This window comes from Podarcis melisellensis (genome assembly GCF_964234715.1).
Source record: "Podarcis melisellensis genome assembly, chromosome: 9".
NCBI lineage: Eukaryota > Metazoa > Chordata > Lepidosauria > Squamata > Lacertidae > Podarcis > Podarcis melisellensis.
Genome location: NC_138541.1, coordinates 5435657 through 5449100, shown reverse-complemented (window position 1 = coordinate 5449100; position 13444 = coordinate 5435657). Strand labels below are relative to the sequence as shown.

Genomic DNA, 13444 nt, shown 5'->3' with positions numbered 1-13444 from the left:
GATAAACCTGGATTGGAATGAAGTCAGGAAAAGCTGCTCTGGTAAATAGACAGTTGAAAATATATATATTTACAAATAAAGCTGTATTCGGTGGATGGAAGGACATATGATTTTTGACATGATTGAGAATTGCATAGCCAGGGACAAATAACTTTAAAGCGTTAAGACCAGAAGGCGGAAAATATGAAAACAATGAGAAGAGGCAGGACTGAAGATTTGGAGATATGCTTCAGAGGTCCAGACTATGGGGAGCCCGAAAAAATAAATAATTACAATTTGGAGTACTTGTTTTATTTTAGTTTCTTGTTTTTAATTGGATTATGAAGTGGATATGTTGATTGGCTGTTTTTATTGGAAAATCTATAAAAATGTTTTTTTTTTAATTCTTTATATCCAATAGTATTCTCTTATCCTTTTTACATCAGTTGTAAGTGTTTACTCAACTTTATTGAATGTCCCCTAATTCCAAATGTTACACCAAAGCCCTCATCACACTATCTGGAGTTTCCTCTGCTTTTCTGGCATTTTTCTCCCCTCCTGAAACATTTTTTTATTTTTATTTTTTGGACTTCTGCAAACCTGCAGGTTTGTTCAATCCTACCAATACCTCTCTCTTGTGGACGGTGACACTGGTTTGATTATAGAAATAATGGCACTCACAGTATGAAAAGGAGCAGAAGAAATGATGACACCACTTAACAAACAAAAAAATTATTTGTCATATATATATGTTTACTTTTTTCTCTCCCACACAATTTTGGCCTTCCACCAAGAAATCAGGTGATTTCTTCACCTGAGTCTCCTGTTTTAATTTGATTATTTTATTGCATAGTTTATAAAGAGACCACTTCATTATGTATTTTAATTGGTCTGATTTTTTTAAAAAAACGGCGACGACACCCATCTTCTGATTCTGTATGATACTGAACAAGCATAAGAAAGTACATAAAACGACACCACATTTTAATAATGTTGTACGGTTGGCATTTGGGTTTTGTAAATTGCTTAGAAGCCATCGTGGCATATAAATTATAATATATTTTATATATTACTTTATATAATATATTAAAATATATTAAGTGGCATATAAATGAAATGACAAGGAAAACAAAAATTTGATGGAGACACCCGTTTTATAATCACACTTTATTTCCTCTGAGTGTGTAAAAATTGCCTTTTTATGCCACCCCCTTAGCGATTGCTCTGGCCTCGGGTTCCAGGTTGATGAGAGAATTGCTCTGCTGAGCCAGTTCTGTAATGGAGACGCGTCCCCTCCGCCGAATGAAGTCGGCCACGGCCGTCATTTCCTCCGTCGTGATGTAGATGAACTTTCCTCTGTCATCGATTACGCCTAGAGGCAAGGCCAAACCGGAATTAAGCTCCGCAAGCTGCTCTTTCTACATTTGTTTTATTGCCTAGCTAGGATTTCTTAATCAGCCCATCTCCAAAGGTTTGGGTTTGGCTGCACGATATAAATACTTAGGCCTGTAACCTCTAATTGACAAATTGGTTCCATTAGGGGCCTAAATGTGATTTTAAGTGTCCCACTAATTAATGGGGGTGGGTGGGTTTGCTTTTACTCTTCTTGGCAGATTTGCCTACTCTATCATCATGTTGCCTGGAGCATGTCGCTTGATGGAGGAGGAAAGAGTTGATGGCCCCCTCTACAAAAATTCAATCAGCCTTTTTTTAAAGCATCTCCTCCACCCCACTATAGGAATGCGGCAGGCTTCTTGGCATCCTCCCTGTGGACTGCCCTCCCATCAGATGTCAAACAACTACTTGACTTTTAGAAGACATCTGAAGGCAGCCCTGTTCAGGGAAGTTTTTAATGTTTGATGTTTTCTACTATCTCAGTTTTTGGTCAGCCAGCAACGGCCAGACGCGAGTCTTCTCAGAAGTAATCCTTGACGTTTAAGTTGTGCTAATTTGGATGTATGGAAGTGAGAGCTGGACCAGAAAGAAGGCTGATCGCCAAAGAATTGATGGTGTTGGAGGAGACTCTTGAGAGTCCCATGGACTGCAAGAAGATCAAACCTCTCCATTCTTGAGGAAATCAGCCCTGAGTGCTCACTGGAAGGACAGATCCTGAAGCTGAGGCTCCAATACTTGGGCCACCTCAGAAGGAGAGAAGACTCCCTGGAAAAGACCCTGATGTTGGGAAAGATGGAGGGCACAAGGAGAAGGGGACGACAGAGGACGAGATGGTGGGACAGTGTTCTCAAAGCTGCCAGCATGAGTTTGACCAAACTGCGGGAGGCAGTGGAAGACAGGAGTGCCTGGCGTGCTCTGGTCCATGGGGTCATGAAGAGTCGGACATGACTAAAAGACTAAACAATAACAACAATTTGGACCCATCTGCAATTATTTTTACTCCGACGGCTGACATTTTCAGCACTTGGATGATACCAAGCTGAAACAGCAACTGAATATCAAAAATAATCAACTGGAGATGTTCAGGTGCTGCTGCTATATTGCTGCTTCAGTCTAAACAAGGCGATCGGCCCCATAATGTTTTCACTGTTACCTGTGAGCGTTCCATCAGCCATCAGGTCTTGCACTCTGTTAATTGCATCCTGTTGAGGAAAAACAAACCCCGTAAGCAGCAAATATCACATTTCCAGGGGCAGAGGCATGTTTTCAGACAACACCACGACACACCAGCCTTTCCACAAAGGCCTGGCAAGTGTCTGCTTCAGGGGACATTTCTCTTACACATCAGCATACATTAAAGGCGAAGAGGGAATGCCTATATATTTATTTATTTCGATCAATAACAAGTTGAGAAGGTAGGAAGAAAGGAAAATACGTAAAACACAGTATGATACATTGTTCAATATTAAATACAGAATTTAAAAACAATGCAGAATATAAAAACAGATGGGAGAACTATAAAACAATGATAATTTAATGATGAGGAGCAACTTAAGGTGTTAGCAATTTTAAAGTTAGGGCAAGATCCTGCGCTGACAAGCTATCGCTGCCGCACAAAAACCAGCTACCTTGGCGATAATCTCGGGAGACTGGTCAACCAAAAGATAGTCAATATAACACACTTCAGATCTGCCTAGTATACTTTGTAAAATTTGATTAGTGAAATGGTGGCGGATATCACAATAGGAAGAACAGGGCATGCAATAAAACATGTTCCACATTTTCTATTTTCTCTGTTTGACAGGGGTATAAGCGCCCATTGTATGGCACTGTTGCAACTACCCTCCTGTACTGCAGATGGAAGCACATTAAATTTAGCCTGGGTAAATGCTTTCCTAAATTTTGGAATAGTCAGATGGATCAGATGATCTCCACGAAGAAACGCCCGCTCTGATTCTAAAAGCTGGAAAAATAGAAACTGTGCTTATATAATTTTGCAACTTGGCATCCCAGATGCACTGGCGCATGTTTTTGTTGGCTTTTGCAGAATCCACAACAAGAGTGGCATTTGGCGAGAATCCTAGTTTTAGGGCTTTCTCATTTACTGTGCCAAATTTTCTCATTATGTCCAGGAACCCTTCCCCTGTGCTATGATAACACAGGGTAGCGCATTTCCCCAGCGAACGTCGCTGGATGCCAACAGAGAGGATATGCAGTCCTGATAGGACACCATCCCATGAGGTCGGTGTCAAAACATATGGATTGGGAAGGGGACACCCGCCTAGCCAGCCAGATCAGCCGAATCAACCCTGGCGATCAATGGGGTGACAGATGTCGCAGCCAGATCGCCCTCACATCCATATGGATTGGATTGGCGGTGTCTCTGTCGCTCATGCACCTGTGGCCCGGCCTGCAAACACGTACCTGTGTCCTTATGCCCAGGTGGGAGGCCAGATCCTCCAAAAGAACCACTTTGGCACTCTATGAGGAAGGGGCAAAAAACTGAAATTAGTGAGTCAAACAGTACACATTTTGCAGCTTTATTTTAACACAAACTGGACTTTGGTATGTACTATATTATCAGTTGGTGAAAGATTTTGGGAACTTAGTTTTGAATATTGCTAAAGAAACTGTTGTTTGCTATCCAAGATGAATGTCGCTGAATATTTTTTGATGATACCAATGTAAAATACATTTGTCAAAATAATTGTTCTTCTGCTTAAACTCGGTAACGTGAGTCGTAATTGCAACTCAATGGAAAACAGCCCAAAATCTTACACTGGGCACTTAGTAATTATTATACCTACAGACACTTTTCCAAACGCAAAGTTGGCTAAAAAATAATAACCAATGTGAATAGGTAAAGGTAAAGGTACCCCTGCCTGTACGGGCCAGTCGTGTCCGACTCTGGGGTTGTGCGCCCATCTCGCTCTAGAGGCCGTGAGCTGGCACCATCCGAGGACACTTCTGGGTCACGTGGCCAGCGTGACGAAGCGGCAGCTGGCGAGCCAGCACCAGCGCAGCACACGAAAACGCCGTTTACCTTCCCGCTATAAAGCGGTCCCTATTTATCTACTTGCACTTAAGAGTGCTTTCGAACTGCTAGGTGGGCAGGAGCTGGGACCGAACGATGGGAGCTCACCCCGCCGCGGGGATTCGAACCGCCGACCATATGATCGGCAAGTCCTAGGCACTGAGGTTTTACCCACAGCGCCACCCGCGTCCCAACCAACGTGAATAGCAGTCCTTAAAAAAGGAAAGGGAAATGTACAGTGTGTAAACAAATAAACCCATTTCATCGGATAAAGGCCAGCCTTTCCAGGTCCCCAAGTTATGAAGTCAGATGCAGCCGAGCTAGAGAACTGAGCATTATGGACTGAACATACTGAACTGGAACCAGTCCATGAAAACCAGTTCTCAGAGCTTGGAACTGCCAGGGTTCTGCATATCTTCTTCTAAAGGGATTACGGGGGAAGAATGCCAACTGCGGTCCTGCTCAGCTGGGCACCAGCTTTGCCAGGATGACGCAGCCTGGATCCTGCCTGCCTGTTCCCAACAGCCCATAGTCACCCGCACAACAGCAGCCGTGGTGGACTGGATGAGGGCGAAAGAAATCAAAACTCTTGGTCAGTCGTGTAAGGCAGGACAGGGAATAGGGATTCAACCCGTGTTGCGTGTGGTTACACTCCTCCTGAGGCTCACAATTAGAACATGCTCCTGGACTCGGCCCTGAGCATGGATACTCAAGTCTCTGCGGTAGCCAGGAGTGAATTGGCAGAGTTAAAACTAGTGTGCCGGCTGAGCCCATTCCTTGAGATGTCTGATGTGCCAGCACATGCCTTAGCTCCATCCCGCTTGGATTACTGCAACCTGCTCTACATGGGGCTGCCTTTAAAAAGGGATCAGAAACTTAAACTGGTTCATAAAGCTGCAGCCAAATTGCTGACCGGGTTGGTGATCAGGAGCAGGCATGTTAGGAGCTAGCTGGCAGTAAATCACACTGTGCACGTTAGAGTTAACTCTTTATTAGCAAAACAACCGTGATCTGCACAGGGGTGACAAAGTGTTGGTGCTGACCTTTAAAGCCCTAAACGGCCTCAGCCCAGTATACCTGAAGGAGCGTCTCCACCCCCATCGTTCAACTTGGATACTGAGGTCCACCTCTGAGGGCCTTCTGACGGTTCCCTCACTGGGAGAAGTGAGGTTGCAGGGAACCAGGCAGAGGGCCTTCTCAGTAGTGGCGCCCGCCCTGTGGAAAGCCCTCCCACCAGATGTCAAAGAGATAAACAACTATATGACTTTTAGAAGATGTCTGAAGGCAGCCCTGTTTAGGGAAGTTTTTAATGTTTGATGTTTTATTGTGTTTTTAATATTCTGTTGGGAGCCACTAGAGTGGCTGGGGAAACCCATCCAGATGGGTGGGGGTATAAATAATAAAAAATATTACTATTATTATTACTACTGGGTGACATCACCTTGCCGACAAAGACCGGTATAGTTAAAGCTATGGTTTTCCCAGTAGTGATGCATGGAAGTGAGAGCTGGACCATAAAGAAGGCTGATCGCCGAAGAATTGATGCTTTTGAATTAAGGTGCTGGAGGAGACTCTTGAGAGTCCCATGGACTGCAAGAAGATCAAACCTCTCCATTCTGAAAGAAATCAGCCCTGAGTGCTCACTGGAAGGACAGGTCCTGAAGCTGAGGCTACAAGACTTTGGTCACCTCAGGAGAAGAGAAGACTCCCTGGAAAAGACCTTGATGTTGGGAAAGATGGAGGGCACAAGGAGAAGGGGACGACAGAGGACGAGATGGTGGGACAGTGTTCTGGAAGCTACCAGCATGAGTTTGACCAAACTGCGGGAGGCAGTGGAAGACAGGAGTGCCTGGCATGCTCTGGTCCAGGGGGTCACGAAGAGTCGGACATGACTAAACAACAACTACTTCTACTACTGTAGCCCTAATGAGTGCAGCAACTCATCTCCAGCAGGTCTTGTTCCCATGAAGCAGGTGCTGAGACTGAAGGTCCCTGCCTTCCCACATCCATCTAAGTTCCCCTTCCTCTCCAGGGTTTTCCCCAAGCAATCATAGACTGCGTATGTGTGCAGACAATCTCTCCTCCGCCTTGTTCATGCCTCAGAGGAACAAGCACTCAGGTCCTGCTGAATGGGCTTTTCGCACACATCTGGGTGGCTACTGTGAGAGCAGGATGCCGGATCAGGTGGGTAAATGGCCTGATCCAAAAGAGCTCTTCTTACAGACAGCCGCTGTCCCGCCAACTAGCTAATGCCAAAGCCAGAATCGGTGTTTCGTGCTCTGCTTTTTCTCCTCTTGAGAAAAGCTTTCAGTTAGCAGCGATCTGACAAAAGCTAAGATCTTCTGCTTTCATTTGGGCTGCGTGGGAGGGATTGCTTCAAGTGCTAAACTTGCTGGTTTAAGGCTTTCAGGTTTGAACAGGGAGGGGAAGCAGCGTTAAAGGTTTTATGCGACCTTAATTGTGAAAAATGTGCTTTGAGCGGGCAGAGGGTGGGGTGTACGGATTCATTCACCATAGAAACAGGAGAATCATAAGGGAAGGAACTTGACAATACAAGGCATAGATGAGAATCCTGGCCTAATGTTAAGCTGTATATATATATATATATAATATATGACTATCATCAGTGCAGGTAAGAAAAAAAATTAATTTTTATAATCTACAAAACTGTCTTATTTATTTTATAGTACAGAACATTGATTATTGCTTTTGTTTTGTGGCTCAATGGTCTTGTTAGATAGTAAAATTCATGTTAAATTGCTGGTTTAAGGCATTACTTTCTATGGGAAAGTGTGCCTTCGTTTTGGAATGCTTTGGTTTTGGAACGGACTTCCGGAACCGATTAAGAACCAAGGTACCTCTGTCTTGTGTGTGTGAGTTGGGTGTTCCCCTCAAATACCCTCATCAGTTTTCTTAAAACTTTTTTTTTTAAAAAATCACTGTCAAGTAGGAGGCTTATTGTCCCGAATGCTGACCAATCAGTGCTGTGCATTGCCCCTCTGCTACAAACGGCTTCCCCTGAGCCCAATGATTAAGAGAATGTTATACAGTCATACCTCATGTTACAGCCGCTTCAGGTTGCATTTTTTCGGGTTACAGACCGCCGAAACCCGGAAGTACCGGAACGGGTAACTTCCGGGTTTCGGCGGCCGTGCATGCGCAGAAGCGCTAAATTGCATTTTGTGCATGCGCAGAAGCGCCGAATTGCAACATGCGCAGACGCAGGTTGCGCATGCTGCGGGTTGCAAATGTGCATCATGCACGAATCACATTCGCAACCTGAGCATCCGCTGTACAGTCTGACCAAAATAGGACAAGTCATTGAAACCTCCTGCCCTGAAAGCCATTAGCCCTTCCTTCCTTGTATTCTCAGATTCCTGCCACCTCTTTTTCTTTTATTCCCCCAGCACCGGCTGGAAAGCTCATAGAATCACAGAACTGTACACTTGGAAGAGAATCAAAGGGTCATTTTGCCCAACTCCGCACAATGCAGGAATCAAGAGTTGTAGAAACCCCAGCAGGTGGCCGTCCAACCTCCGTTTAGAAAACCTCCATTGAAGGAGAGTACCAGGAGCGTGTTCTGTGGCTGCGGTTTGAGCTTGCAAACGGCAGATACAGATCCCAGTTCTGCTGACGAACCCGAGTGACCAAAGGGGCAGAGTATTGAAAGAACTCACTGCAGCACTCTCTGCCACAGGCCAAGCTGAGTAGTGAACCCATTTTACAGATGCAGTGCAGACAAGTAGCTTACAAGAGACACAACACTTTATGCGTGAGAACGAGGCGCTTTGTCGAACAACAGATATGCAGCACAAGGGGATGATATTCATTGTTAAAGGGAAAGAGCAAAAGGAGTGTAACATACCTTGATGTAGTCGAGAAGTTCTGATACGAAGCTGCGAGACTAGGTACAGCAAAAGAAACTATTATTAATCTGATGCTGCTATAGATTATAAAACCAATTTCCGCCTGAATTTCTATGCAAAGGGCCAACCGTGTCAGGGACAGAAGGCCCTCAGTGCTTAAGTACGCGTAGTCCCCTTGGAGTTAGGAATGTCCGGGTGGGTAATTCTGCTTTGGGAAAAACTTCTGTCCTGCAACTGACCACCCGGTTTATTGTGGATTTTGTCTGAAATGTCTTAAAAAGCTTTCCACCACCACCAGGAGCTTCCAGGTGTCATGAAATCGGCTCGTGCATGACTTTTGCACAGAAAAGCTCAAGATACACATTGATTTACCTACGTGTAGTTGCTATTCTCTGAGAAACGTAGAAAATAACAGGATATATTTATCCGAAAGTCTTCAAACGTACACGACCCTTTAAAAATTAGCTGATGAAGGTGAATACATCGAAACAGGGCCCTGTCCTGGTTTCTGATCCATAATTGACTTCTGACTTCTGCTCAGTGATTGAAACTAAGACCTCCACGTCAATTCTGAACTATGGACTAACATGAACTTGTCTCTATTCATAAACTCTAATTTCTAATTCTGTAACAAATTATTGTGTTACACATATCTTTATGAGTTTGAGTTTGTAATCTCTGTTAGAGTTTGTAATCTCTATTTGAGTTTGTAATCCTTGTGAGAATACATACTTTTGAATGGATCGGTTTTTGTTAAAACTGATTATTTATTTGTGAGTAGGGACCACTCACACCACTGAAACTTACATTGGCCTGAGTTCTTGGTGTGCTTTTTTCTTGGCATATTTAATAACAAGAACTCCAATTTATTTGACTTTCGTAGATGGCGCCACGCAAAAATGTGCTGCGTTCAGACGGCTCTGCATTCGTGAGGAATTTATGCCTGGGGCTCCTTCCCCGAAATCTTACTTATGGTCTCTCTCACCTCCTTCTTCCTCTTCAAATCCTTCCTGGAAACCCACAACCGAAGCACATTTTTTGTGTGACTGCACCTCTGCATGCTCGCTGCTCTACTGCTGTCCCCTTGCCTCGGTCTACCCCAGGCATAGGCAAACTCGGCCCTCCAGATGTTTTGGGACTACAGCTCCCATCATCCCTAGCTAGCAGGACCAGTGGTTAGGGATGATGGGAATTGTAGTCCCAAGACAATTGGTGGGCCGAGTTTGCCTATGCCTGGTCTACCCTCTGCAATCTCCTTAACTGGTGAGTCTATGGGCTCATTGGGCAGGGACTTTCTCTTTGCATATATTTATTTTTAAAGCACCGTGTACACAATCGCAGGAGTGGGCAGACCACTTGGCATATCTCTTCGACAATTTGCCATATATCACTCTCGATTTCCGATTCCCCGTCGTTCAACAAGAGCAATGGTTTAAAACCAGTTGATGGTAAAAGAATGCTGGGAGCAGGGAGAGAGACAGAGGACCAGGAATGGATTTTCATATGAAAGGCCTTGTGAGCTTGGTTCTGGCACAGACCATACCGGTAAATTCCTGGACTGAGCATGTGCTCAGAGGCATAATGTTTCAACTCTTTATTGTACGGCCACCAAATTAAGCCACTATTTTGGAGCAGGCTCAAGGTTTTGTGTGTGTCTTTATGTACTCAACCGACTTCTTCCTTTTTTAAAAACAAAATTTGACAGACACACAAGAGAGCACCAAAATCCTATATGGCATTTTTTAAGGACAGCCCCTTGTAACTACTGAACATGCTTTTAATTAAAAAAAAATCTGCATTAAATACGTATTTTTTTTAAAAAAGAGGATATCATCCTGGCTTCCATATTGATAGCCATTAATTCAAATCAGAATCTATAGGGCAAAGGTGTCTATTCAGAAGTAACTCTCTGTGAGTTCAATGGGTCTTATTCCCACGTAACTGGGCAGAGAATTGCAGCCTAAGTGCTAAAAATGCAACAGGTGTAACACTCAAATTAATTTTATTTATTTTTCAATATGCCTGATGTATACCGACCAAAATATTATGGGACAACGACAAAACGAGGAGAAAATAAAGCTACTCTGGAATCTAACATGATAAATATTTATGATAGTTTTTGTACCAGACTGGCTCATCCCTGCCCCAAAACACTGTTTGCGAAATAAAATAATTCATCAAAGATGTCAAGTCTATTTCACAAGCTACCAAAAGACAGTGGGGTATCATCACCTCGGGGTTGTGTTGAATCACTTTTTCTAATTTGGCGCAGGGAACTGAGTAAACGCAGGAGATATTAAGTGGTCTTGGCTTTTGGTATCAGAAATATTGTAACAGCACTGAGTACCTTTGGGAGAAATCCAATGCAGTCATACTTACGCCCACTGATTTCAGTGGGTCTACTCTGAGTAGGACTATGTTGACCATCGCCCTTTGTAAATAAAACTATGGGGAAAGGACTATCACTTGACCCATAAGCTTGTAATAAAAAAAAAATTGGCACAAGAGAAAATGAAAATTCATGCGACGTGACCTTAGAACAGGCATAGGCAAACTCTGGCCCTCCAGATGTTTTGGGACTACAACTCCCATCATCCCTGGCTAAGAGGACCAGTGGTCAGGGATGATGGGAGTTGTAGTCCCAAAACATCTGGAGGGCCGGGTTTGCCTATGCCTGCCTTAGAAGGTTGCCATCTACTCAAGATTGTTTTTGCTCTTAATAGAGGAAATAGTTTCACACCCTCCCTTCCAGCACAGTCTGTTCATGTTCCACCTGAGAGCAGAATTTAGCTGGCGGCATCGATGGGCTGCAACAATCGACATGAAAGAGACTTGGGCTGACACTGTGCCTTTTGTTTAATGATTCAACGGCAGCAGACGCTGAATTACTAAGACTCTACGGTGTTGAATCCTGAACCTTATTTTTTTTAGGCTGACATACGGCCTAAGCAGAAGCCGGTGAGAGAAGGGCTGGGCATTTGACCAGTCCAAAAAATAAAAGAATTTTTTTTTTGTCCATTTAGCCAGCCAAATCATATAACTGTAGCGTTGGAAGGGCCCCGAAGGTCATCCACCCCAAACCCCTGAAACGCAGGAATCTCAAAAAGAATCATAGTGTTTTATCAAATTACCGTACTTTTCAATGTATAAGACTAGGTGTTTTTTTTTTTACTAAAAAATAATGTTAAAGGGGGGAGGAGTCTTATACACAGAGGCAATCTCCCCCCATTTCCTTAATTTTGAGTCCCCCAAAATAGGGGGCGTGTTATACACGGAAAAATACAGTATACGTTTTATTTAAAAAATAATAATTTAGCATTATGACATCAACCAAGAACAAAATAATCAATAGGTGTGAGTGTCAGTAACAAACCAAAAGGCAGATAGCAGTTATTGTGCAGCGATACTGCTATTTCTGTTTTTTTAAAGCAATAATTTTATTACAGAGTAATAGGTTTTTTTTTGGTTTTTTAAAAACATGCAACCATTGAGTTTATTACCTCCTTACAGAATCCGCATTTTAAACTCGCAACAGCCCTGCAAAATGATATAGGCTAAGGCTGCCCAAGCATCACCCAAGGAGCATCTTATCCTGGCTCATTATCCTATTTGTTAATTGACATTAGGGGAAAGTTCTCTGCTTTGGACGAAACTGGGCTTCACTCAAACGAGGATATTCACGAAGAAGCCTGCCTGTAGCGAGAAGGCACTTACTCCTAGCTTCATAAATTCTGGTTTACTAAGCCGAGAATGATTGTCGCAACTGAGACAGTGATGTTTTGGGGCAGGGGTCAGCAAAATTTTTCAGCAGGGGGCCAGTCCACTGTCCCTCAGACCTTGTGGGGGGCCGGACTATATTTTGAAGAAAAAATGAACGAATTCCTATGCCCCACAAATAACCCAGAGATGCATTTTAAATAAAAGCACACATTCTACTCATGTAAAAACACCAGGCAGGCCCCACAAATAACCCAGAGATGCATTTTAAATAAAAGGACACATTCTACTCATGTAAAAACACGCTGATTCCCGGACCGTCCGCGGGCCGGATTTAGAAGGTGATTGGGCCAGATTCGGCCCCCAGGCCTTAGTTTGCCTACCCATGTTTTGGGGGATACCTGATAATATTGGACCGCAGTCAAATAACAAGTGGGTTGGCTGACCATCCAATTAACACTATCCAGCTGACCCATTGGCTTAAATGCCATCACTAACTGGGAGTCACTTTGATCCGATTCTTAAGTATCTTTGCTTTTAGGAACTTGACTTCCTCCTAACGTGCCGTAGTCCTTCATCTAAATGGGGGTCTTTGGCCTCATGTCCTGCGCCAATCTAATAATTCCACCTCCCACAGCTGACGTGCTGTGACCCTCTCTCTGGCGCATATGAATTTCACCTGGAAAAAGAAGCCTTCTGAGGCCTGAACTCTTTGGGGTGAAGTCAGCAAAGTCAAGATGCAAGGTAAAGGTAAAGGGACCCCTGACCATTAGATCCAGTCGTGGCCGACTCTGAGGTTGCGGCACTCATCTTGCTTTAGTGGCCGAGGGAGCCGGCGTACAGCTTCCAAGTCATGTGGCCAGCGTGACTAAGCTGCTTCTGGCAAACCAGAGCAGCGCACGGAAACGCCGTTTACCTTCCCGCCGGAGCGGTACCTATTTATCTACTTGCACTTTTGACATGTTTTTGAACTGCTAGGTTGGCAGGAGCAAGGACCAAGCAACGGGAGCTCACCCCGTCGCAGGGATCCGAACCGCCAACCTTCTGATCGCCAAGTCCTAGGCTCTGTGGTTTAACCCACAGCGCTACCCGCATCCCTTTAAGACGCAAGGTAGACCTATGGAAACTGCAACTTAGTCTAATCAGGTGTCTGCCATAGCTGGATCCAACCTTTTGTATCTATTCAAGAGAAGCACCTGCAACTATCCCTCAAGCCGGTCATTGCACTCCAGCCTGGCCAAACTTACCTCTTCTTCGGTCATGCCTTCATCCTCTCCTTCTTCTTCCACCACAAAACTCTCCTTCAGCTTCAGGTATTCCTCATATTCCCGCTTCTCCTCTTCCTCTTTCGCCTTCTTCTTTTCTTCTTCCTGGAAAGTGAGGGAAGACAGAACTGCATTATTTAATGGTGCATCTTGCTGCCTGGACCCACTTCAGGACTGCTTACGGGCGG

At 44.2% G+C, this 13444-nt stretch overlaps 1 protein-coding gene across 1 annotated transcript in view; it reads right to left on the bottom strand.

The window, feature by feature from the left end:
* Window positions 1–1131: 1131 nt before the first annotated feature.
* DDRGK1 (DDRGK domain containing 1) overlaps window positions 1132–13444 on the bottom strand; it is a 37612-nt gene continuing 25299 nt past the window's right edge. The window contains exons 5-9 of the mRNA XM_081925328.1: window positions 13239–13361; window positions 8274–8312; window positions 3799–3855; window positions 2528–2576; window positions 1132–1351 (exon numbers count right to left, since the gene is read on the bottom strand). Of these exons, the coding sequence (XP_081781454.1) occupies window positions 1179–1351; window positions 2528–2576; window positions 3799–3855; window positions 8274–8312; window positions 13239–13361 (441 nt within the window). The 3' untranslated portion in view covers window positions 1132–1178. The remainder of the gene's footprint in view (window positions 1352–2527; window positions 2577–3798; window positions 3856–8273; window positions 8313–13238; window positions 13362–13444) is intronic.